This window comes from Lygodium microphyllum, chromosome 6 (genome assembly GCF_053477565.2).
Source record: "Lygodium microphyllum isolate KBCC chromosome 6, Lygodium_microphyllum_v1.1.10, whole genome shotgun sequence".
Taxonomy (NCBI): domain Eukaryota; kingdom Viridiplantae; phylum Streptophyta; class Polypodiopsida; order Schizaeales; family Lygodiaceae; genus Lygodium; species Lygodium microphyllum.
The window spans coordinates 20869956-20897830 of NC_141140.1; the positions used below are offsets into that span (position 1 = coordinate 20869956).

Here is a 27875-nt window from a genome sequence, read left to right on the forward strand (position 1 = left end):
GGGGCATGTAGCGTTAGTGATCACATCCACCCTATCCAAGCATGGGTGTAGCATGTAATGTGAGATCTTTGAATTGAGATAGAAGCATATGCCTTTTGTCCAATGATGAAGTTGAAAATTTCGAACAACCTTATTCAAAATTTGTTATTTATCGAAATAAAACGTCCAATTTTCTACAATTTCTCACGACAAAAATCCTAGAAGTCTCGAGTTTGGACGATGACATTGCTGGTCGAAGGAGGCGAGCCGCGAGACAATGCTTATGATTGCTTCTTTTGTTTCGTGAAGGGATACTGCAGCGTATAAATAGGATCTACTTATTGTTGCGGGGGGCACATCTTTGTTTGGTTTTGTAACTTGTTCTCTGTCATCGATTGTGTCGGCATGGAGCAGCAGGGGGTGCCAGGCTCTCAGAACGAGCCTTTCTTCGACCTATTGCATCCTACCGTCCCCTACAACACCACCAACAACAGCACTAGCAACAACCACAGCTCTGCATCTGCGTCCGCTTCTGTCTCTGAGCCTCCTCAGTCAGCAGCTGCCGACCTAGCGGCCCTTCCTGAGGAGAGCTATGGCGACGGAATCGTGCCGAGTTACGATTTCGTCCCCATCCGCAACCACTCGCTCCCCACCGGCAGAACCGGCGATGGAGGAGGTAGATCGGCCGAGGACCTCCCTTACCCACACAAAGCATCGTACCCTTCTCCAGCTGCTGATCAACATTATCAGCCCCACGACCTGTCTTATCCACCCAAAGCATCGTACCCTTCTCCAGCTACTGATCAACATTATCAGGCCCCGGTATGCATCTCAACTGTCCAGATGTGTCAGCCCCAATATATGCGATGAGTTTTTTGCTTTTCTGCTTGGCATTCATATATCCTGCCTTGTGCAATTCCAAAGATTTTCTGGAAAGAGATCCCTGTTCTCTGTGCTCTTGTGTGTGTGTGCATGTGCACGTGTGTGTGCGCGTGTGCTCCCCCTGTTTGGTTCAGTTTCTTTTGGTGCAGTGTAGAGCGTGTGCTCCCCCTGTTTGGTTCAGTTTCTTTTGGTGCAGTGTAGAGCGTGTGCTCCCCCTGTTATCTGTCGGTCCTTTTTGCAGCACCGTGGTGTTGCTGTTGTAGCTTGAGATTTGCTAATTCACAATATACTCTTGAAAAGAACGGGCATCCACTCCCCTTATTAGTTGAAGGGTTTTTTTGCTTGTCGCATGTGTAACAATTGCTTTGTTTCCATGTAGATATATTATCTTTTATATTGTGAAGTCTTTGGCCTATTGTATTGTTGTTTGATTGCTTCTTTGTGCGTGGGCCATTAATAGATTTGTAAGCCCCTACTGTATAGGGACATTATGTAACATGAGTTTCCAGCTCAATCTAAGAAGCTAGATTTAACACTTAGTGTAGTGACAAATACAAGACCAGGTCCAATTCGCTTGATAAGGATTTTCTAGTATCTCTTAAGTAATGTTATCAAACAAGGATATCTCATAATCTTATTCCTTCAAGCACTACCTCATTGAGCCATGGTTATCTTGAGTTGAACAAGTCGTTGCTTTCATTATGTGTGATTTAGAATATACAATTGTAGTCATTTGCTAAATTGTTAATCTTGGATTATGATATTGTGATAGTTTTTGAAACATGTATTTTAAGTGTGAAAGTGCATTATATAAGTTTTCTTAAGATAGAGGAGCTTGGAGAGAATCTTGAAGTGATATTAGGGATTTTGAACGATTGGTAGTCATGCGGTGTACAGGTCAAAAAAGAAAGATTACATGACTACGGATACTATGTTTTCTTATGAAAATAAAGGCAAATTTGTGTAATATCATTTGTAATGCACAACCATTTGCAACATGGCTTGTGAAAAAGTGAAAGACTTGTACAATTTAGGAATTTTTTTGGCACTATTTATATTACATGAGGTTTAACTTATTTTTCATGCAATATCACACAAAATTGCAATATTTATATTGCTATCCATAGTGTAGTTGGTCTCTTTTGTGATTTATACGATATTGAAAGATTGGTTCCTAGAGATGCATATTAGTCCAAATTATTCAAATTCTTTTAATCGAGTAGTTGGTACTAGTTGTGGTGATGCTTATCTAATTTGTTAACTAAGTAAGTTTGTTAACCAAGCTCATAAAACAATGATTTTTTGATTATATATGTAATTATTTGTTAGGATAATTCCTATTGTGATCAATTGGTTGTTATGATGCATGATGCTAGAATAGCTTGTATATTGTGATTATGTACTTGATGCTGACTACGATGTGGGTACGTATTGTTAGCAGTCATGTGTGTCTTGTGTGTTCATCTCTTGCATGTGGTATTTCTTTGTCATTTTATGTTTTCTAGACACTTTAGATGGAGGGCACATTAGTTCATTTCTTTTTGGGCACTTTGGTTGTCTTGGGTGCCTTGTTTAGTGTTTGGCCACTTTTAGCCCCAATTTGCCTATACTTAGGTAGTTTTCCCTCCCATTCTCATTATTCATCATTGATCCTTCGTAATCAGCCAACCCTCCTTAGTCTCCCATCCCCCTACTATTGTGTGGCACCCACACTGACGCATAGAGTTGGATGTTGGGGCTAATTGTTGCAGCTTTGTACCTTCAGCCTTGTAGTCACATTGTTCCTTCTCTCTCTTGCGTTCTCTTTTTGTTTCCTTCTCTCTGTGTTCGCTTCCCTTTTTCCGTTGTGCACTCTCATATGGTATCAAAGCCACGTGTGGGAACCGGAGATCTTGAAGAGGAGCATGTTGTCTGCGACACACTTGTTGCATACCTTGCGTTTGGCATCAAACATTGCAAGGTGGCCTGTTTTCAGCCCATAGTAGGCTGTGTTTTACAGGGATAGGTTGCATTTTGCACCTGGCTTCTAGCAGGTTGGATGGCTTGTTTTTTGCCTATTGTGGCTCGTGTTTTTGAAGGCAAATGCCCGGTCTATTGCGTTTTTATATAGTCAGCACACTTGTATCTTTGTTTCATGCAAAGCTGTCATTAACCTTGTGTTCTATGCTAGGGTGGCCATTATCTAGATTTGGGCGGTTCTTTTCAGTCTTGGGTAGGGTCTATTCAGACCAGATGGCTAGTCCTAGACTAGGGCGGGGTCTATTTGTTAGCAGTCATGTTTGTCATGCCTTGTCATCTCCTGCCTGTGAGCCTCAGTCTGAGTCAGACGAGGACATTAGGAGCTCTGACATGTCTGTCATGTGTTATGATGGGGGAGGCTAGTCACTCTTGACTGGCTGTCTTAGGATGTGTATTTCTTTTTGGCCTCTTTTAGTGGGCAGCCACTGGCTGCCCGGCCACTTTTTGGTCACTGTTGTGGGGCGCCCATTTTAGGGCACTTTTAGGGTTTGCGCCCATTTTAGGGTTTGCGCCCATTTTAGGGTTAGGGTTAGGGTTTGTCCGTTGCCTATTTATTGGCAGCACCCCTCCCCACTTGGTCAATTGTCTTCTTGCAGATTCCGACACTCCTTCTCCCCCGTGGTGGTGCTGCCATCATCATCAGCCTGATCTGGTGCCCTCACTGACGCTGTGGGCTGCGTGCAGGGACTGATCAGTCCATTTCAGTGTATTCAGCATTCATTTCAGTCAGTGCAGATTTCTCTTCCTTATTTTCTGCTTTCTCTCTCTCTCTCCCTCCGTGTTCGTATTTCCTCTTCCGTTGCGCACTCTCACATGGTATTATCGCCAAACTGAGAGTACACGGAGCTGAGTTTTACGCGGGAGAACACCCACAACTCTGCGTTTGCTGGTCAAGACGTCTCCAACAGCTGAGGCGTCATCCTCTGCATCATCTCCTTGATTAGGGCGGCCTGTTTTGGTATCAACAAATTTGCGTTTGCTGCTGGCGCCTTCTCCAGTGGCTGCCACATCATCACCACCCTCTTCCTGCCTGCGTTTTCAGCCTGGGCGGCCCTCCTCCAGCTGGGCGACACCCTTCCAGCCTGCGCCTTACTGTTCTGGCTGTTGTTCCATCGTCCGGCGGCTCTTTTCCTGCTGGCGACTTATTCCCAGGCTGCGTTTTCAGGCAGGCGGCTATTTTTCTGTGGTGATTGCATCATCAGCATTTCCGTTTGACATCATCCTTGCGTTCTGTGCAAGGCGGCCAGCTCAGGAGCTTCTGGTGTTTGTGTTTCGGCACCGGCAACCTTCCCTTGTTGTGTTTTGGTGTTTGTAGATTGGAAGATGTCTTCTCATCAGTTTACAGGATTTGATGACTCAGATGCTGAGCTTTTGTCTCGACATTCATCTGAACGGAGGCGTGATTTCTATCGCGAGGATCGTCATATGGAGTCTCTTCCTCGTTCCCGTCCCCCTTCTATTCCTGTATCTCGGCGATCCCCTTCCAGTGGGCCGAAGATGCAGCCTTTGGTACCCCCTACATAGGTACCCGTACTTCCTCAGCTGCCCAAAGAGGACCGGTTGGATGGCTCCAACTTTTCTCTATGGTCCTGCAAGGTGGAGTGTATCTTGGACTCCTTCGATCTTTGGGAGCTTGTTTCTGCTCCTACTCCCCGGCCTATGGTGGATCCCGCAGATGGGACATCTATGGATCGCGCAGCCTTATGGGATCGGCTCAATTCTAGAGCCTGATCTTTCCTCTTTCTGAGTTTGCAGGATTCTGTCCTTGTTCATGTTCACAGGTTGAAGACTGCAGCGGACGTGTGGCAGAAGCTAGCGTCTCTCTATCAGCAGAAGACATTTGCCCACCGGATATCTCTCGAAAAGAAGTTGCGGATGCTCGCTATTGATGATAGTCCTTCCATGAAGGACCACATCAACAGATTACAGGATATGAGGGATGAGCTTGCATCTCTCGGTCGGACGATATCTTCTGAAGACATGGCTATGATTCTCTTGACTCAGTTGCCATCGCCTCGGTTTGATGTCTTCTACACCAGTCTACTTACATCGAGGACCCGTGAGAAGCTTCTATGGGAGGAGCTATCCCCGCTTGTCTTGGAGCATGACGAGCGACTCAGAGAGGTCAGTGCTAGTGGATCCGACTCCACTAGAGCCTTTGTTGCAGGTTCGGGAGGACAGAAGAAGAAGAAGAAGTCAAAGGCTAAGAAGAAGGACAGTTCTTCAGGCTCTGACTCAGATTCAGAGAGACCGAAGTGCCCACACTGTGGGAAAGGGACACATCCAGAGGAGACATGTTGGAAGAAGTACCCTCACCTTCGTCCGGGAGCGAAGGGTGGATCTACATCGGAGCCTTCTTCTACCTCTACACCAGCTGTTACCCATGAGTCAGTGTTCCTTCATATCCATGCTTTGGAGGAGGATCCTTCTTTCGTGGCTGCAGTGTCTTCTGCGCAGCCTTGGTTAGTGGACAGTGGTGCTTCGAGTCATATGACTCCCCGAGGTGATTTGTTACAGGATCTCCGTCCATCAGAGGGTTCAGTCACTGTTGGTGACATTTTATCGGTGCCTATTAGTGGTGTTGGCACATTGCCTTTGTTTACAGACCGACCTACGAGCTTCCTTTCACAGGTCCTACATGTTCCGGACTTGGGCCTTCCCCTCCTCTCAGTTTATGGTCTTACGAGGCTTGGCACACGAGTGATCTTCACCGAGCATGCCGTTGTTATTGAGGATTCTTTTACAGGAGCTGTCTTATCTACAGGTTGGCAGGAGACTGGGCTTTACAGGCTCCATTCCCCTTCTTTGATGCAGGGTCCTCCGAGGCAGTCTATTGCTACACCCGTTCCCGCCTGTGCACCTTCTATTCCACAGGTTCCTTCCCATCCCCCACCTTCTCCTCCGGTGGTTCCCTCGTACCCCCCATCCCTTTCAAAGGGGGACGATCTCGGTGATGCGGCTGTGGATTCCCTGGCCCCTAGTGTTTTAGAGGGGGCTTTCCAGGATCGTGAGGAGCTCCTTCAGCGGTAGTCTACTTCGACGGACTTCATCGACTTTGGCATTCCTCTTGCCATCCCCGGATCCATTTCTTCTTCGGCCTTCAACCACATCCAGGATCTGAGAGGGGGTGTTAGCAGTCATGTTTGTCATGCCTTGTCATCTCCTGCCTGTGAGCCTCAGTCTGAGTCAGACGAGGACATTAGGAGCTCTGACATGTCTGTCATGTGTTATGATGGGGGAGGCTAGTCACTCTTGACTGGCTGTCTTAGGATGTGTATTTCTTTTTGGCCTCTTTTAGTGGGCAGCCACTGGCTGCCCGGCCACTTTTTGGTCACTGTTGTGGGGCGCCCATTTTAGGGCACTTTTAGGGTTTGCGCCCATTTTAGGGTTAGGGTTAGGGTTTGTCCGTTGCCTATTTATTGGCAGCACCCCTCCCCACTTGGTCAATTGTCTTCTTGCAAATTCCGACACTCCTTCTCCCCCGTGGTGGTGCTGCCATCATCATCAGCCTGATCTGGTGCCCTCACTGACGCTGTGGGCTGCGTGCAGGGACTGATCAGTCCATTTCAGTGTATTCAGCATTCATTTCAGTCAGTGCAGATTTCTCTTCCTTATTTTCTGCTTTCTCTCTCTCTCTCCCTCCGTGTTCGTATTTCCTCTTCCGTTGCGCACTCTCACACTATTCAGATTTGCCCGGCATATTTCCATACTAGGGTGGCCTTTATTTGGCCTAGGCGGCCATCTTACATGTTGGGTGGCTTGTTTTTAGGTAGATAGAGCTACTCTTTACTGTGTTTCTTGGGACAATCACTCTCTTTTGTCAGGCAGCCCCTTTTCTCAGTTAGGCAATAGTTTTTTGACTTGTTTATTACATCTATTGCAGCCGTACCCTTCATTGGTCCTTTCTGATTAGCACATTGATGGACCTTGTATAGGTGGAGGGTATCCCAGCTGTAGCATCTTCTTTGTTTTCTTGTAGGTATTTATTGAAGGACATCAATGGCTGATGTGTATGCTTTGGGGGATCGTGTGACTTGGGATGATTTAGACTAGCCACCATATTATCTCTCTTTCTCGCTATATTCTTTTGGGAATTTCAGTCCTCGATTGGCATTGATGGCATCTCCTAAGCAAGAACCAGTCCTACCCTCTCTATTCGCATCTGACAAGTTGGATGAGACAAAATACCCTCTATGGTCGTGCCGCATGGAGTGCCTCCTCGACAATCGTTACTTTTGGGATTTTGTTACTATCCCTATACCCCAACCTATTGTGGCTCCTCTTGATGGTGTGATTGCGGATTCGACAACTTTATGGGATCGGTTGAATGCTAGAGCTCGCTCTTTTCTCTTTTTGAGTTGCACAGGTTTTGTCCTCATGCATGTTAGATGTATCCGCATTGGTGCACAGGTTTGGCAAAGATTGGCATCTCTCTTTCGGGTCCAGACAATTGGGCATCGCTTATCTCTCGAGTTGAAGCTATGGCAACTTTATGTTGGTAGTTTTCCCTATGATGAGGGAGGAACTTTGGGATGAGCTTTCATCCCTTGGTATGGAAATTTCTTCAAAGGACCTAGATGTGACACTCCTCTCACATTTTTCGTCACCGACATACGATGTGTTCTACACCAGTCTTCTCACTTCTCGTATGCGGGAGACTCACTTAGGAGGAGCTAATTCCATGGTGCTTGAGCAGGATGCACATCACAGTGAGACTTTTTTGATACAGATTTTGTGTGGAAATGTCAAGGTATCCCTCATGTCCTCATTGTAGGAAGATCTCTCATCTCTAGGAGAAGTGTTGGAGGAAATACATTACCTTTGTCTAGGAGCGAAGGGTGAATCTATATTAGAGCCTTCGTCTATCTCTACTTCATTGCCCGCTATTATCACCGAGTTTGTGTTTCTACACATTTATCAGATGGAGGAGCCTTCTTTGAGTATCTCGTCTTCTAAGCAACCTTGGCTTATTGACAGTGGCACGTTGAGTCTTGTGACTTCTTGAGATGATTTGTTGCAAGTTTTCCATTCGTCAAAGGGTATTGTCATTACCGACGACATCTCTTCGGTGCATGTTAGCAGTGTTGGCACCTTGCTTTTATTGTCTGATCATCCCTTGAGCTTCATTTTTGAGACCCTACATGTTCTTGACTTGGGCTTCCCTCTCCTCTCAGTTTCTGGCCTTCCTAGACTTGGGACGTGTGTTGTCTTTCTCGAACCGGCCATCTTTGTGGATGATTCCTTTGGAGGAGCCCCTTTTGTGACAGGTTGGTAGAAGAGGGGGCTTTGCATGCTCCCTTCTTCCCTTGCCATTGTGTTGGGCCCTTCGAGGCAACTTTCTATTGTGGACCCATATTTGATTGTGCACCATTTATCCCACAGGTTCCATCCCGTCCCTCCCCATCTCCCCTGATGGTTGCCTTGTACCTTCCCTCCCTTTTTGAGGGGAATAATATTGGTGATGTGGCTGTGGATTTCTTGGCCATTTGTGTTTTAGAGGGGGACTTCCCAAGGTTGTGAGGAGTTTCTTCAAGGTTTCTAATCTTTGTCCTTGTTGTTTCTATGTAGCTTATGGCACCTTCAATAATTCCTCGCTATCGTCTCATAGTTAGGTTAGAGACTTCGCTCTCCCATTCTCGACTTGCGTTTTTAGGACTTATCCAACAAGGCTTGTTTGTTTCCCTTGCCCTTTGATGGCCTTCTGTTTGACCTTGCCCTTTGATGGCCTTCTGTTTGATTGGATTTTTATATGGAGAGGGGGTCTTGCTCCTTGGCTGGCTTTTTTCATCGACAAACTTCGTTGGTTGGCACTCTTTATGCCACCCTCGGATACACATATCCTTCAGCCTTCTGCCACATCCAGGATTTGAGAGAAGGTGTTAGTCCTCCAATGTCTCGTGTGGTCATCTACTGCTTGTGAGCTTGAGTTTGGGTCAGATGAGGACATTAGGAGCTATGACATTGTATCTGTATGTCATTTTATATGTTTTAGATACTTTAGATGAGGGTGTCAAAAGTAGTGTAACAATGGAAGCATATACAAGTGTTGAAATGAATAGTTGAACACAAGATAGAAGAGAGAAAAAACAAAAGAACATTGCAAAAGAAGAGAACTCAGAGATGTGCTCGAGAAATGGAATCCATATACCAAACAGGAGATAGTCAAGTACAACAGTGAGTCACTGGTTGCGTGGGCACTGGCAATAGCACTAGTTCCTCTCTCCAAGAGGAAGTCCACTTGATGGAGGATGATGATCTATGAGGGGGAGGAGCCCCACTATAAATAGGCATGACATAGGCCTAAAATAGTAGTTGGTTGGCTAGCATTAAATGCAGCCTATAGGAGAGAGAAAGACTAAAAACGCAGGCAAGACAGCCTGCAAGAAGCAAACTCAGGGCTATGATGACGTGGCAGGCTATATGGCAGCAGGTCTGCACAGGAACAACAATCGCTTGGTTGGAATCAACTCCAAACTGTGTGAAGAGGGCTGGAAATTAGGCGCCAATTGATGGAGACAGCAATGGGCAGCTTCGGCTGAGATGTCCTTCGCGAATGGGGTGTGGGCAGCAAGCTGGTAACACTTGAAACTTGTAAAAACGAGATTGGGGGAAGACTGGATGGCTGGCTGCCAATTTATAGAAAATTAGGGTTCTAGATTCTCTCCCACTTAAAGCGTAATGGTAGTAGGGTTGAGATATCATCGCCCATCGAAGAGGACTTGAACCTCTAACCACCTGGTTCCCCGTTTTAGGATTTTGGCTAAAATAAGCCTAAAATAAGCATGTTTTGGGGCTGTTTAAGTGGCTAAGAGCAATTCTTAGCACAATAGGCGCCTCCTCAGCTTCTTCTCCGACAAGACTCAAGATCCTTGAGCTTGATGATGCCATGTTTAGGATTTGAAAGGGGGTGTTAGAGATTAGTCATCCTTGGACTAGCATTTCGTAGGTTACTATTGGTGCAGTTAGTTCTCTTGGAGGGCATTATTTATTATTCTTGTCATACTAGCCATTTTCAGTAGGCAGAGTTGTTGGGTATTTCACTCATGCCTCACTTACGCCTACGCTCACATCGGAGTGTTGGTGATCAGTAGGACACTGGGGCACTTTTTACTCTCGGTAGGAGAGGTTCTCCCCCCCAGATTTATGGTATTATTTCGTATGTGCTTATGACACACTTATGGGCACTTACCATGTTCGGGTGTGAACACCCCCCTACAACGCTAAGGTTTAAGGGTTGTACCTTGTACTTTCAGTTAACTCTCTTTCAATCTATTGCATTGGGTGTCGTGCTTCGCTCTCTACTGTCTATTGTTTTCTATGCTGAGCTTCGATCCTGCCGTCCTCTCTCACATTTGGTATGAGAGCTGAGGCTCTACTCAGCTCTGCTCTGCTCAACCTCAGAGAGTTTCCGATCAGTCTGCTGTCTGTGTTCAGTTCAGACTTCTCTCTGTGCTCAGGCCTGAACCTGTCAGCTGCTTGTTAGCAATAGTAGTTGATAGATGCATCAGAAGCTGTTACTCCAGCAGGAGACACCTTGCCCCTGTGCCCTGCATAGCACCTCCCGTTAACTCTTTGTGCAGCTCTGCCAGCTGTGATACCTGGTAGTTGCGACGCCCTGCAGCCTGTGCGTGAGCTGCCATGCCCTAGGTGCGTCGCCTTCAGCCCCTCCAGTGCCACCTGCGCCTGTTCCTGCTTCGTCTATTGCAACGCTGCCCTTGATCAACGACCACGCTGCTCGCCTCTGACATTGCCTGAGCTGTCTGCCCCCTTGGATCTCAAGTGCACACCGCCTGTGCCTAAGAACTGCCACCGTTTGGTCCTTGCGCCCCGCCCCTCCAGTTCCTACCCTGTGCTGCTTGTCTGTCCTACGTCCTCCTGCCAGCTCGCCTGTACCTGCGCCGCTTGTCCCTACCTGCGCTTGCACTTGTACCTGTGCCCATGGCTACCAGCTTGTCAACTTGACATTTCAGAGTATTTTTTAAAAATTTTAACTTTTTTTAAATCCCAGAATTCATTTCTAGACAGAGGGACTTCAGCTTGGGCAGACACAGAATTGTGAATACGTGTCCTAGACACGGTTGATGCAAATTTTTGAGAAAATTTATAAAATTTTTTGGGGCTTTTGTGTTTTTTGAGGACATTGGCACATTTATTGCAGTCTCAGTCACTGATAGACTGTTTTGGACAAATTTGGGGCAAGAAATTTAGGGGATTTTGCTGGTACAATGTTGCTGAACACTGATTGCACGTTGGACTGCATGCATAACGGACAGTTTTGACAGAGTGCACCTCTGTACACTAATTGTAGAAAGTTATTTCCTGCAATTTCTGGAAATTTTCAGATTTCCAGTGAAGTTCTGCTTTAACATTGCTCTTTTGCATTTTTTGGTAATTGAAAAATCATGGCAAATTAGGGAGGAGATGTTTTCACCTATGTATCCAAGGAGGACAGATTGGATGGGAATAACTATTCACTTTGATCCTTCATGATGAAGAATGTACTTGTGGGCAAAAATCTTTGGGATTATGTCAGTGGAGAAGAAGCTCGACCTGGAGTTGTGGCTCCAGCTGGTACTCCTCCAGGAGGACGTGCACCACAGGCACCTCAGCCTGCTCCACTTCAGCCACTTTCCCAAAGAACAACAACTCAAAAAGCATGGGATACGCGGGATACACAGGCTTTGTCGCTGATTGCATTGGTAGTTCAGCGGTCAATCATTCCCTATATTCGTTCAATAATTTCTTCATGAGAAGCTTGGCTAACTTTGGAGCAGATGTTTGGAGGCAAGAATGAGACTCGCATCTCTTTCTTAAAGAAAGAGCTAGAGACATTAAAAATGGATGAAAGTGATTCTATTCAGGATCACTTGAACAAAATTCAGGACTTGCGAGAGCAACTCATGAATGTTGATGAGTACTATTCGGATGCACAGATGATATCTACCACTTTGAACTCATTATTTCCTTTGTACTTGGCTTTTCATACGGGCTTAAACCTCACCATGAGGATTGCTGCGCAGCCAATCACTTTTCTTCAGTTAGTTAGTTTGCTTCTAGAGGAGGAGCAAATACGGAGGAATAGTGGTGTGGATGCTATAGCCTCTGAGCAGGCTTTTATGGCTAGATAAAAGGGCAAAGGCAGCCATGTGAAGAATGCTCCGCAGAGTTTTGGGACTTCTGGCACATCACAGGCAAACAAAAAACAAGGAGACACGCAAGCCAAAAAGGGCAAATGCCATTATTGCAAGAAGCTAGGCCACTATATCACTGAGTGCGGAAAGCGCATTGCCAAAGAGAAGAAAAAGGAGTCAGGAACGTTTGTTTCTGATGCTCCTTCCACTACTACTGAGTCCTAGTTCTTTGTTGCAGATAGGGACTATTGTTTTTACACATGCAGTTATGACACCTCTTGGGTAGATCGAGCATTCAGCTCTATTGAGGATGCTGGGACTTGGTTTTTTGACAGTGGTGCTTCTAGGCATATTACATCTCGCAGAGATTTATTTGTATCTATTCTTGCAACTTCAGTTGACAAGTCCGTACAGTGTGCCAACAATGCATCATATCCTGTTAGAGGTATTGAGAAGATTGTGCTCATAGCCATTGATGGCTCTATTCTCCGCCTACAGGATGCTTTATTTGTGCCAGGTATAAAGAAGAATTTGTTCTCTATCTCTTCTTTGGAACGTTGTTGATTGCAGGTAACATTTGATGATGACAGATGCATGGTGAGAGATAAAGAACACATGACTTTGGTCTTGACAGGCACTTTATGTCATGGGTTATACGAGTTGGATGCCCTTTCAGTTGATCAGTCAGCATATTTGACATCCACTCTTACTCTTGCTATGATATAGGTAGAGTTATGGCATGCTAGGATGGGGAATGTGAACTTTGGTAGCTTGATGCTCTTACAGCGTACGCAGATGCTAGATGGATTATCTCTATTGGAGAGACCTCCTGAGTACTTGTGCGAAGGATGTATTTTGGGGAAAATAGATCGTTTTTTTTTCCCCATGATGTTGCTTTTAGAGCAACAGCTAGGTTGCAGTTAGTGCATTCAGATGTATGTGGACCTATGCAAACAAAGTCATTGGGAGGATGTTACTATTTTGTGACCTTTATTGATGACTTTACTCGATTTTGCTGGGTCTACTCTTTGGTCAAAAAGTTAGAAGTGTATGATGCATTCTTGGCTTTTATTGCACTTGTTGAAAACCAGTCTGGTTGTAAAATTAAGACTCTCCGTTTTGACTGAGAGGGGGAATACATGTCCTCTATGCTGAATTTCTTTCTGAAGCAGAAGGGCATTGTCCATCAGTACACTACTGCTTATACTCCACAGTAGAATGGGGTTGCAGAGAGAGAGAATCGGTCATTCATGGAGATGGCCAGATGTATCCTGAAGGCAAAGAGTTTGGCTCACAATTTTTGGATGGAAGCCGTCATGTGTGCTTGCCATGTTTTGAATAGATGCCCCACCAAAGCATTGAAGAAAACTACACCTTTTGAGGCTTGGAACAGCCGGAAACCTTCTGTTGGACACTTTCGTACCTTTGGGTGCCTTGCATATGCACATATTCCAAAGGTACTCAGAAAAAAGTTGGATAATAAGGTTGTTAAATGCATTTTTATGGGATATAGTAGTGATAGCAAAGGCCACAGACCCTATGTTTCGAAAAAGGTGTTTGTCAGTAGGGATGTACTATTTGATGAAAAATCAGAATTGTCCTTGTCTGGTTTAGACGCATATCAGGCTCCCCGTAGGAAGAAAGCCATTGGAACAACATGGGTCTACAAGCTGAAACGGAATGCAGATGGATCCATTGACAAATACAAGGCAAGGCTTGTAGCTAAAGGCTATGCACAGAAAAAAGGCATTGACTATTAGGAGACATTTGCTCCTACTTCCCGTATGACAACCATTAGGTCTATGGTTGCTTTGGCTGCTCATTATGGATGGACTGTGCATCAGTTGGATATTAAAACTGCATTTTTACATGGGGAACTTCATGAGGAAGTATATGTACAACAACCCATTGGTTTTGCAGTTGTGGGCTTGGAACACTTGGTCTGCAAGCTGAAAAAAGCTTTGTATGGTTTGAAACAAGCTCCTAGAGCTTGGTATGCAAAGATAGATGCTTTCTTGCTTAGCCAAGGGTTCATAAACAGCTCATCCGAGTCTACCCTTTATGTATGTAAAGAGGGGGGATCCATCCTGATCATTTGTCTTTATGTTGATGATCTCTTGCTTATAGGGACACATGTTGATCAGATTTAAGCATTTAAACAAAATTCGCAGCAAACTTTTGACATGTCAGACTCGGGGTCTTTGCATTATTACTTGGGCATTCAGTTCATACATGATGCTAGAGGTATTGGGTTATCACAGTCAAGATACATTGGTAAACTTCTTGAGAAGTTTGGCTTACAGGATTGCAAGCCAGTTTGTACACCAATGGAACCTAGACTTAAACTGTCATTACATGATGACAGTGATTTATTTGATATATATACATATGCTTCAACAGTTGGATGTCTTATTTACTTATGCAACACTAGGCTAGACATACAGTTTGTAGTTTCAGCCCTGAGCATATATATGCATCAGGCACGCATGTCACATTGGCAAGCTATTAAGCGTGTCTTCTGTTATTTGCAGGGTACTAGATCTCTTGGATTGCTTTATGCTAAGGGGAGACCACTGCAATTACATGCTTACAGTGATTCTGATTGGGCTGGTGAATATGATTCACGTCACTCCACTAGTAACAATTGTTTCTTTCTTGGCTCGTCTTGCATATCTCGGCTTAGCAAGAAACAGTCCACTCGTGCCACATCATCATGTGAAGGTGAATACAAGGCAGCTTTCACTACCACAGTTGAATGCATATGGATTAGATGCTTGCTTGCTGATCTGGATGTATCTGTTACGGAGCCTACTCCTTTGTTCACTGACAATCAGAGTGCCATTGCAGTGGCATGGAACCCAGTGTTTCATGTACGCATGAAACACATTGAGATACATTATCACTTTGTTAGAGCGAGGCTATATACATGTGATATCAGCCTTGTCTATTGTCCTACCATCAGTAATGTGGCAAACATCTTCACCAAAGCTCTTCCTCCTGAAAAATTTGAAGCATTTCGCCATGCTTTAAATTTGATCTCGTTTGGTGGCGAATGATCCTTGTACTCTTGATTACTCTTCACTCTAGGGGGGTTTGTTGGGTATTTCACTCACGCCTCACTTATTTCCTACGCTCACATCGGAGTGTCAACGATCAGTAGGACATTGGGGCACTTTTTACTCTCGGTAGGAGAGGTGTTTTCCCCCAGACTTATGGTATTATTTCGTATGTGCTTATGACACACTTACAGGCACTTACCGTGTTCGGATTTGAACACCCCCCTACAACCCTAAGGTTTAAGGGTTGTACCTTGTACTTTTAGTTAACACTATTTCAGTCTATTGCATTGGGTGTCGTGCTTCACTCTCTACTGTCTATTGTTTTCCATGCTAAGCTTCAATCCTGCCGTCCTCTCTCACAACGGTGTGTACGGGCACTTTATTGGGTAGGCAATGATGCCATGTAGCAGCTGGAGGACAGATCATTGATTATTTTATTCATTTGTGCAGCAGTTGACAGGTTTTTGATAAGCTTGACGAGTTTTGTTGGCCGCTTGCATTATTTTATGGCATTATTTCCTCTATCTAAGCTCTAGTGGCAGCCTGCCCTCCTCACTTGCTTTTCAGGTGTTGGTGGGAGAGAGATCGCTTGAGATACATTGACAACCCTTGTATATCTGCCCTCTTCATCTCAACATTTTTTGATCGCAGATTTTTGTGTTCTTTCATCTCTTTTCTCTCTCCCTTTCTCTCGTGTTCATTTTCTTTCAGTCTTGTCCATATGCTTCCGCCCCCGTAAGCAAAGACAAGTAAGTGTCTCAAGCTGGAAAAGCTATAAATTCATGGATTTGCTCAACCATAAATCAATCATTTCTTTTTGCCTCACATACATTCTTATTTTGAATGGCTCTCACTCATATGCTCCTTAATTTCTCCATGTGGTATCAAAGCCACCTTCTCGACGCTTGCGAGTATGGGAGGCATCCACATCTACGCATGAAGTTGAAGAAGCTCAAGATCAACATTCAAGTATTCTCTCAAGGTATATTGTTCTGGTTTAATCATTTCTCTATTCAGTTCTTTGCTCGATGGGGTTATGCTTCTCGAAGCAAGGGAGTTGCTTGTAACAAGCATAGGCCTTGCTTAAGGGGGTAGCTTGAAGAGAAGCAGAGGGGTTGCTTAGCCCAAAAGCAGGGGGTTGCTTTGTGTTTTAGAAGAGAGAGAGAGAGGAGTAGAGGAAAAGAGAGTATGGAGGTCTTAATGAGATCGTTTGCAACAAGAGGATGTCGGCTTCGGCATCAAATGCATCCACGGCATATTGAATGCTTGGTGAAATTTGACGGTGGCCAAAATAGCTATACTGTTGCTCGAAGATAAAGTTTTTCTTAAGTTGACCTTTAAACTTAACCTTATAGACCTTAACACTAAGGTTTAAAAGGCTTTAAAAAGTTTCTCCTAACAAAATCCTCGTCACACCTCCTCTCCTTCAAAATTGGTTCCTTAAGACCCTTGTTCACATTGTGGACTGCAAAACAATTTTTCATATTGCTGGCTGCTCAAACTAGTTTTATTTAAAGGCAACTCATGTTCTTCAATGATTGGAGAGCCTGTCATCGCAAAGAGATAGAAGATGGTTGGTATGTGGGTTTTTCCCACTCATTGATCAAATTCTTTGTAAACTGGAGTTAGACACTGTCGTGGGAAAAAAACTCGGTGAGACCTTTCTGTTAAGCGGGATGTCAAACTCAAGATGTAATTGATAAATTCAAGGGATTTGGTTTCCACACTTGGTAGTCCAAACTGCAAAAGAGCTTATGGGGCATTATCATTGGGAGAGATACAACAATGAGCTTGGGAGAAGAGTATGAAGAAAGCAACGAGAAAGCATTGGGGTAAATAGCAGCAGGCTTGGGTGATGAATGCATACATCATATTGATGGCATTCTAAGTGCAAAATAGCATGGGAGGAGCTCAACAAAGTATTTGGCACCGAATCTAGCACTCAAAGGTGAAATTACTAATGCAACTCTACAGCTTGAAGTTCAACCCAAAAGAAAAGCTTATAAGTTACGTGAACAAATTTAAAGCTATTAGACAACAATTGGCTGTTCTAAAACACATACTTGATGAAGAAGCCAAAGCTATTTTATTAGCAATTTGTGATATAGATGGTTATTAGAATTTAGTTGAAACTTTATTTAATATGGATGATTTGAAGCTGCATGATATTGAGGCATCCTTACTATATATATATATATATATATATATATATATATATATATATATATATATATATATATATATATATATATAGAGAGAGAGAGAGAGAGAGAGAGAGAGAGAGAGAGAGAGAGAGAGAGAGAGAGAGATCAAAACCATCAAGAGCACTTCAACCACTATCCATGACAATGCCTTTATCACTACAAGAAATTCAAGGCTCAAATGCAATCATTGTGGGAACTAGTCATGAAGAAAAGAATTGTAGAAACAAAGGCAAACATCAATGCACAATTTATAAGTGCTTTGGTAATTTTGAAAAAACGTGCTATTCCAATCACACAAACTATGCAAACAAGCCACTCCAAAAATCATGATGTACCCAAATCTAATGAATCTCATGATGTGTCACCATCCAATGGACACCTATTCTAGATTATCCTACAATTGTAATGTCCATTGTTGGCACCAATAATGTAGCCAAGGGGATAAACTTGTTAGAGTGAAGCAATGCGGAAGCGAATGACCGTGACAAAGAGTGAACAGAGAGAGAAGAGAGAGAGAGAAAGAGACTAAAACACAGAAAATCTGCAGTGAAGAATGCTGTATAAGGATGTAGAATTATACATCGGGTGCAGAGAAAATATCTGCGTATGTCTCCAACTCGAGGATCTTGATCTCTGTCAGCCCCGAGAGCAATCTCCGTAGTCAGCAGGCTGAAATCTATCAGAGACAATGTACCAAGACTGCTGGAAACTTAGTCTATTTATAGGCTGAAAATAATGGCCATAAATGATTAGGTCGACTGCATTAAATGCAGCCGATTGATGCTGTTGGATTGTTGCCGCAGTCCGATTGCTACCACGTGGCAGCCCGCCATGTGGCACTGTTGACATGGCCGCGTCCAGGATATGACTCTTAACACCCCCTCTCAAATCCTGGACAAGATAGCCGACAGAGGGATTTGGAATGTCGGTGAAGTAAAACGTGGGGAAGTGCCTTCGTAAACAAATCTACAAGATTGTCTTCGATCTTAAGTATTCCACATCGATGGTCTCATCCAGAAGCTTCTACCTGATGAATTTCACTTAGAAATTATCATTTTACTGTTGATCATCACTCATGGCCAGCAATAATAATGATTTGCTGGGCATGCTTGGTGCTGACAATAAGCTCGATGGCACCAATTACCCAATGTGGACTTACATGATGCGACATGTTCTTGTCTCGAAGAATCTATGGCATATTGCGAATGGCATCAAGCAAAGGCCGGCCTCTCCGATGCCGATACCATCTCCAGCCTCCACATTGCGAGGTGGCTCTCATGATGCCGAATCATCTTCTCCTTCAACAATGCCTTCCACTTAAGATCAGATACAATGGGATGCCGTTATACCCAAGTGCATGCCTAATTGCTTTATTGGCGAAGAGAGGTATCATCCACACATCAAATTATGCAAGACAGCCAAGGATGCATGACAAAAGCTTGCATTGTTAAGTGAGCAATGAAGTGCGTGTTGCTTGTGTAAGCAGCTGGAAGACGCCCGGGTAGAAGGAGGTAATTGGTTGCCTATCTCACAAGCATCAAAGATTGCATTGACTAATTATTAAATACTGATGAAAAAATCCCAGATAATCAACTTGTTTCTATCACTCTTAATGGTCTACTGGAGTCATATCAAGGTTTTGCTCCCAGCTTGTGGTTGGTAACTATGGGTAACCAAGTTTCCTATAGTTTCAATGTGCTTGTGTCTCTTTTGTTTTTGTAGGAAGAATAAAGCCGATTTCATTGTAATGCTACCATGAGAGCGACTAAATATGCTTTTTTTACTCATCATCGTGGAAAACCCAAATCAAAGGTAAAAAACAAGGTTGTTGGTAAAAAAAATCTGCAAACTTTCATGCTGATCTAGGCTAGTGCGCAGTTCGGCATCGTAACTCGGCTTTCGATTCACCCCGCATCGCCAGTTCTACTTACCAAAAATGTCATCCTTCTATATCTCCATTGAATACAATCTTTCATGTTGGTCCATCCTCTTCCAATCCTTCCAAGGGTATAGTTAACAAACCTAAGAGGTGTAATTATTGCCGGAAGACAAGGCATGACATCATTGAATGTCGTAAGTCCATTGCATCAGAGAAGTTTTGTCTTGCTCTTGCACATGAGATTGCAAACTATTCTCTTTTCAAGGATTATAATTTTCTCCTTCAATGTCAGTATAATCCTTCTATTCGTGATACTTGTTTTTTTATTACTGATGCGACTTCTACTTGGTTTTTTGACAATAGTGGATCTAAGCACATCACCTCTTGTCGAGCATTATTTTCATCTCTCTTTGATGTGCCTAAAAAGAGTATAATCATGTGTGCTAATTGTTACGAGGAAGTGAAATTTTAAGTTGCTTTAATTTTGTTGATAACATTTGATTAAGCTATTAATCAAATGTGCAAGATTGTTTAGCACATGTGATGCACATGGTAGTTATTTCATGGTAACATGCCAAGAACCTTGAGGATGTAGTAGGTGCCAAAGGCAAAAGTTGCGATAATTTATACCAGCTGGGCTTTGGGGGTCAATTGGTGTTTGTTTTGGCCCTAGGATAGTTATTTGGCCAATAAGTGTTGGTAGTGACACTAGGGACTAGCATTGATTAATTGATTAATGCTAGTCTAAGGGTCAACAAAGATTGGGGACCACTCCATGTTGCAAATGGCCTAGCAAATTTAATTTTGGATGGACACATTTAATTTTGCGCAGGATCGGAAGGGCTGTAATTAAATTTGTAGATTATTTAATTCTGAAAATTAAGTAAATGATTGGATAATGTTTAGAAGGCTATTACTTGGCAAAAAGATCCATGCAAATTGAGAAAACGTTTTTGGGGTCTGGGTCTTAGCCATTCAATTAGATTACGTCTTGAGAGAGAGAGAGAGAGAGAGAGAGAGAGAGAGAGAGAGAGAGAGAGAGAGCTATTGGTCCATTTTCTAACAAGAGAACATCAATTTGCTATAGAAGACAACCATTTGGGGGTCTCAGTAAGTAGGGGACAACAGGGAGTCACCTTCCAGGGGCTGGCAATAGCATTGCTTATCAGGTGACAGCATTTTGGAGGTGCTTGGGTAGTAGGTGACTGCATTAAATGCAGATTGGAGCATGCAACAATCAGAATTTAGGGTTTTCTTGTGAAGATTTCTTTCTCGTCTTGGCTTTCTCTCACCTTCTTCAACCCATGCCTAGGAGATCTCAGTATTTATTAGCCATTTTGAGCAGATCTCAGCCAAATTTGGTGGAAGCAAAGAGATCTTTGCTGTAAACCCTAAATTTTTGCAAAAATTTGTCTTTAACAATCTCCTTGGGACTTGTGCCAATAGGAGAAGGCATCGTATATTGAAATCGGCACCTAAAATTTGTGGAATTGATAGGGATTTTAGATGCTAGGCCATGCATTGTGAATTGGGGTTATAATTGGCGAGTTGGTGGTTTCATTTGTGCAATTCCTAGGTGAAAATCAAGGGGCAATTGGCCCAAATTGCTTGTTGATTGTATGTACAACAAGGGGCTTTTGGATCAGCAAAGGAGATTGTGGAATCTCAACTTGTGCTTAATCCATTAGCAATTAAAGTTAAAGAAATACCGAAAGGGATGCTAATTTTGGGGCCAACTAGGTGTCTATTGTCCAAGATTATTAAGGTAAATTGTGCATTTCAATTTATGTTTATTTGTTGATTGCTGTAATTAAGTGCTTAATGAGGGAATTACCATCCTTTAAGAAAGGCTAGTTTCACTAACAATGCCTCTTATGCATTTAAAGGCATTGGACATGTGTAGGTTGTCTCTTTCTTGGGCACTCCTTTGACATTGCATGATGTTCTCTAGGTGCGTGGCATCAATAAGAATCTTATTTCCATTTCAGCCATTGCAACTTCAGGATTTTGTGTCATTTTTGATGGCCCCTCATGTATTGTATATGATCAAGTTTCTTCTTCCATTGACTTGACATGCACCCTCATTACAAGTCTCTATTGTCTTGATACTTATGATCATCAACTTGCTGAAAATCCTATTGATAGTGCTTATTAACAAAGGAATCCTTTCATGGTACACATTTATGACATGTTTGTTCATAATCTATTTTGCATCTCCTTCACAGTGATGTTTGTGGTCCTATGCAGACCAAATCCCTTGGTGGTTTCTATATTTTTTAACATTCATTGATGACAAATCTCAATTTACTTGGGTATATGGGCTGAAATCTAAGTGCATCCTAAGGTATTCATGATCAATGCATTGTTTCTTACTCCCCACAACAAAATGGAGTTGTGGAATAGAAGAATAGGTCACTCATGGAGATGGCAAGGTGCATGCTGAAGAGTAAGAATTTACCTAATTCTTTTTGGTTCAATGCTATTCTATGTGCTGCTTATGTTTTCAACATGCGTCTCACAAGAGCTTTATGCACCATCACTCCTTATGAGGCATGAATTGGCTCCAAGACTTCTCCCTTCCATATGACGATTTTTGGATCATTGGCGTATGCTCAAGTGCCTTCTTAGAAAAGGCATAAGCTGGATGATAAAACTGTTCAATGCATATTTATTGGATATAGTGCTGAAAGTAAAGTATTGTCTTTATCAACCCTCTACAAGCAAGGTTATTGTCAACTGAGATATTATCTTTGCTGAAAACGCTTCTCATCCCTTGCTGGACTGTCAAAAACAGCCTATTATTGATGCCTTAGACATATTTGACAGCTTACTACCACTTTTCCATAGTGGTTCTATGATTGATCTTTCTTCTTAGCCTTCATTTTCACTTCCTCAGATACATTACAGCAGTCTATTCAGCCTGATTTATAGCCACAACAGCATCATGATACCTTGTCCGAAAGAGTCCCTTGCTGGCTGCTAGACACTCTTTGGGATAGCAAACAACCTCTTTCTTTGGTTGCCCACACACGAGTCTCCTCTTGTAAGGATGAAGGTAATCTTCTTGCATGTGCGTTGGTGGCTACAACATGCAATGAATAACCTCTATGTTATAAATATGCCTTTTCAGACGATCGTTGGGTGGAAGCAATGAAGGCAGAGATTGATTCCATCCATTGGAATGACACTTGGGACCTATGTGGCTTGCCTTAAGTGGGTATATAAAATCTAAAAGAAAGTTAGATGGTTTTATTGATAGGTACAAAGCCTGCCTTATTAACAAGGGTTATATCCAACAACAAGGAATTGACTTTAACGAGACTTTTGCTCCTACTTGTCGCATTACTACTATCAGGAGTATTATTGCCCTTGCTGCCTACTGTCATTCGAAGGTGCATCAATTGGATATCAAGACGGCATTTCTCCATGGATATCTCACTAAAGAGGTATATGTTTCTCAGCCTCGAGGATTTGTAGTTAAAGGTTCTAAGCATTAAGTGTGTCGTCTCAAGAAGGCTTTGCATGATTTAAAGCAAGCTTCACAGGCTTGGTATGCTTGCATATATTCTTATGTATCGCATCTTGGATTTCAGAATAGCCCTACCTAGTTTACTTTTTACATTCGACATCAAGGATTTGATCTTATTAAACCTTTGCCATGACAAATCTTAGTCTACTTCACTATTATTTGGATCTCCAATTTGTCACCATTGAGGAGGGCATCATTGGGACATAGTCCAAGTATATTGGCTAGCTTCTTTAGCGCTTTTAGTTTGAGGATTGCAAGCTCGTATCTACTCCCTTGGAGTTTGGTTTCAGATTCACTTTCGATGATGTTAGCGAATCCTTTGATACTACTTTATATCAGTAGGCTGTTGGATGCTTAATTTATTTATGTCACACGAGGCCCAATCTTCAGTTTGCTGTCTCGTAGTGGAGCAGATTTATGCATAGCCCTTTAGTACTTCATTGGCAAGTAGTGAAGCATGTCGTTCGGTATCTTAAAGGCGCCCAAGATCTTGGCATTCTTTACAAGGTTGATTCTTCACTCTCTTTGCATAGATATTTTGATAGTGATTGGATTGGATGTTCAGATTCTTGTGTGTCTTATAGTGGCAACTGCTTCTTCTTGGATACATCTCTTGTTTCTTGGTTCAACAAGAAACAAACTACAGTTGCTACTTTCAGTTGTGAAGCTAATCGTGGGCTATGCATCGATGCCTTTTGATCCATGGTCTGGGCTTTCTAGGCATTTAAACTGTCATTGAATGCAATTGTTGCCCCTAGTGTCTTAGGCACTAAGTGACACTAGGGTTTAGGTTTATTTTAGGGTTTCCTATGATGGTTAAGCCATTAGGGTTTCATTTTGTTATAAATAGTGTGGCATTATTTAGTGTGATCACCTTGAGTGTTGTACTCTCTCTCACTTGTTAATACATTACTTCTCATTCGTGATTGAGTATCGTTGTGCATTGATTAATTCTTTCATTCTCATTCATTTTCCTTTAATTAATTGCACAATTGCTCCATGCTTGGGCCAACAGTGGTATTAGTTATTGCCTTGGCTTTGATTTATGGCTGGAATCTATATCAAACGGATGAAAAGAATGCATTCTTGAATGATACATTGGAAGAGGAATTGTACTTGCTTAATTTCTCTAATCCCTATGACACGAAATGTCATTTTCAAGGGCGTATTAATGCTTAGAGCGAGGACTTGTCACCAAGTACCCCCCGAAACATGTCCATCACAACTTCTGTCAATGTCCCCGACTACCCAAGCTAGGGTTTGATTGTCACTGTACCCATAATTAACTTGCACTTCACATGTGCACGACTCAGTTACACCAAAGAAAAGTTTAAAATTCATGTCCTTGTGCTACGCACCTAGGATCTAAGAGGGAGTGTTAGCAATCATAGCATTCTCATTAGTATTCATTCTACTTCTACTATTATCTTATGCTTTTGAGCTTTGTTAGAGTCCGATGGAAGCATTGGAGCTCTTACATTTTGTGCATTTTGTGCTTGCTATTATTCCTGCATTTCAAGCCAGTCAATTCCAGCACAGGTGCATTTTCCTAGGGTAGTTGGCAAGTGTGACCAGCAGGTTGGCCAGATTGCGTGTGTGTAGTAGTAGGTTGGCCAATTCATGTAGATCAGCAACAGGTTGGCGCATCAGGGCAACAGTTGGTTGGCTAGAGTGATAGAAGCCTTTGACCTCCATATGTTGAGGACCAGGGTGAGGTGAGGTGATGGAGTGGGAATTGCCGGGTGGGAACAACTCCAAGAGAGTGTCATACTTGAGATGGATTCCAAATGTAGCAGCAGTTCCATCTATTAGAGTTGGAGGATGTCAGAGATGAGGTGTATTGCTATGCAGCAGGTGTGAACCAACAAAATGTAGCAGTGGCAAGCCTCAAGAAGATGATGTGGCAGTTTGAGAGAGGCAGCAATGATGGCAGCAGTCCTTTATATGAGAAAACACAGCAATTTGGACCTCCAAAAGGCAACAACCAGTAGAATAGCACCAAGAGTACATTGTGGAAGCTAGGGCAGGAGTATGTGGCTGATGATGTTATGCTGGCCTTGAGGCCAACGGAGCAGCTGAGGTGGCAGAGATGGTGATTGGATGAAGAGCTAGATGATGGCAATGGAAAGGTTGGAATGAGGATTGCGAGTGGCTGCCCGGACTGGTTTTTTGACAGTTAATTATTAATGTCTTTACAACAGTTCTTTTTTGGGATGGAGTTCAATTCCAGCCATTAAATTATCATTAATTTAGACCTTATTTTTACTTGCTTAACAATTTCTTATTAGTGGATGCATGTGAGTCTATGCACGTTCCAGTGCGCTGGGCATTCCTTTACCAGTTGTGATTTGATGTTTGCATTTTTTTGGTGCCTGATTTTAAGGCCTACAGTCATTATTTTATGGCTGATGAGCTTTTTTTGGGCCCATCAAATCTGGCTGTCTAGTTCATGATCTTGTCCTATTTATAGGATTGATGGCTCCTTCCTTCTTGTTGATTATTTTGCATAGTTCAACAGCCTGTTTGATTGAAGAGAGATGGAGTCGGTACTGGTGCCTACATAGCCAGTGACTCACCATTGATTTTGTACTGTTGCTCATCTTGATTTATGGATTCCATTTCTCAATCATTCTTTTGAGTTCTCTTTGCAGTGTTCTTCTTTTCTTTTGCAATGTTTCTCTGTTCTCTTTTCTCTTGTTGTGCAGTCCATTATAGCTAATTTACATGATTTCATGGCTGCACCCACTTCTAAGATTTTTGTGTGTTTGGTCATCCTTTGTTCCTTTACGTAGACCCATTAGCAGGCTGCGGTGTGCATATTGTGGTATCTTTAAGGCATAATTTGCGAGTTTATAAGGCTGCTGGTTTGATCAGCATTTACGGTCTAACCAATTCCTTGCTTTCTTCCTATTTATGATGGTAGTTTGTTGGGTAATTTATCATCGCCTTGACCCTTCATGAATGTTTTTAACTTCTGTTGTCTGTAGATTCTTTCATGCTGTTGTTCTATTACATGCCCTCGTTGCCCCGTCTTGACATGCTTGTAGGCTCAGAATTAGCATAAAAGACAATCTCAAATTAAGTAATGTTGGGAATAAAGGCCCTCGTGCCTTTAAATGTGCTCGGGTGTGAACACACCCTTAGCACTTGTACTTACACTTGTATATCTATCTAAAAACCTAAAGGTGCACACTCGTCATTGTACCTACAAATGTGCTCACTCTCTGCTATTGCACCCTCACCTACTCTCTCTGTCTCTCGTTGCGTGTAACAACTGATTGTCTCGATCTTCGTGCCTCTCCCATCACTACAAGCTGGTATTAGAGTTGGCAAGAGACAACTGCAGACATTGTGGGTAGTCGCAGGCAGTGAGAACAGTCGACAGTTGCAAGCATTGGGAACAGGCGCCACGTGAGACTCCAGCGAGGAGATAGGTCACGCCGAGCAGGCCACGATAGGTAGCGGACAGCGCATGTAGCAGTTGATGGGTGCAGCAGTCGCGTGATGGGCTCGTGGCGGGTAGGCACTGGTGACGTCCAGTTGGCGACGTGCACGGGGTCAATATACCCCATCACACCTTTTTTTTCAAAATCGTTTTTTTAAAAAGAAAAAAAAATCAACTTCCACACCCCTTTCTTGACGGCGTTTCGTGTGTGCAAGCACAAAAGGTCAAATTTGTGCAAATTTGGCCCAAAAATTCAGGGCTTCTCCAGACTGAGTACTGTTCATGCAAAATTGAGGCATTTGCGTAAAAAATTGCAGACATTGTGCACATTTGAATTGGGAATTTCACCAAAATTATTGAAATTTTGCTCATCTGAGTGAACTTTCTCAACATTGGACCCATAAAATTTGGGGCTTTTATCATATTGGTGAAATTCTGTTCAGTTGAGTGAGATTGCTTGACATTGGTGCACATTTGGACTCGAAATATTTGGGGCTTTTGCAAAATTTTGTCAAAATTTTGCTAATTTTGCCTGGTTTATGCTTTCAGGAACATGTATTAATGCAATTGGGACAGATTGGTTAGTGAAATTTGGGTGTTTTGCTGAAATTGCTCTATTTTGGCAAAATTGGCTTGTTCTATGCATGACAGAGAAAATGCAGATGTGTGGTTGATGCTTTGAGCACAAAAATTTTGGGGCTTTTGACCGTTTGTGTCAAATTTTATGCCCATGGGTACATGTACAACAGAAATTGCAGCTAAAATTTTGGATTTCTCATGTAATGTGATGCATATGCCCTTGGAACAGTTGTAATCAATTGTGAAATGCTGTAGCACATGGTTTGGTGCTTCTGAAAATTTAATTACAGATTTGAAATTTGTGCTTCTAAGTGGTCATTTACTACCGGTTGGTATTTGTTTGTACCTTGGTCACTTGGGTGATAGTTTGGGCCTGCATTTGTTGATTTTTTGGTCACATTTGGGCTGAAAATCATGGCTGGCAGCAGTGACAGTAGTAATCTCATGCACATAAAGAAGCTTGAAGGAGCACATAACTTTGCAGTTTGGCAAAAACAGTACTACAATATCCAGTTGCAAAAGAAGCAGGCAAAGCCGATTAAAACCAAAGGGGCAAAGCCTGCGGACATGAAACAAGAAGATTGGGATGACTTAAATGAGTTTGCAAGCTCAACCATCGAGCTATGGATTTCTGATGCCTTGTTGTCTAACATTGAAGGTTTGGATTTTGCATATACTATATGGACTCGACTGGAAGAACTGCATGCATAGAAGAGTGCTGCAAGCAAAGTGTATTGGCTGAAAAAGCTTATGGATTTGCATATGAAAGAGGATACAACAATGTCTACTCACTTGAGTGAGTTTAACGCCATTTTCAGCCAGCTTGTTGCCTTGAAGTTCTTGGTTGATGAAGAATTTAAGGCTACTTTCTTGCTTTGCACTCTACCAGAGAGTTGGGATACATTCTGGACTCCTATGAGTAATTCTAATGTGATCCTTTTGTATGCTGATGTAGAGAGTGCTCTACTCATGGAAAAAATGAATCGGCAGAACAATGCATTCAGTAAGTCTTCCAGTGCTTTGCATACTAGGGGCAGATTACAGCAAAAGGAAAAATATGATAGTAAGAGACGCAGTAAATCACGTGGCAAAGATGTTGAATACCATCATTGTGGCATAAAGGATCACTTTAAACGTGATTGCTACAAATGGAAGAAAGAGAAATGAAA

At 42.8% G+C, this 27875-nt stretch overlaps 1 protein-coding gene across 1 annotated transcript in view; it reads left to right on the top strand.

Annotated features, from left to right (window-relative positions):
• The first annotated feature begins 214 nt into the window (after positions 1-214).
• Positions 215-27875, top strand: part of LOC148034362 (uncharacterized) — a 34066-nt gene continuing 6405 nt past the window's right edge. Inside the window, exon 1 of the mRNA XM_087679307.1 lies at positions 215-801. Within this exon, the coding sequence (XP_087535433.1) occupies positions 385-801 (417 nt within the window). The 5' untranslated portion in view covers positions 215-384. The remainder of the gene's footprint in view (positions 802-27875) is intronic.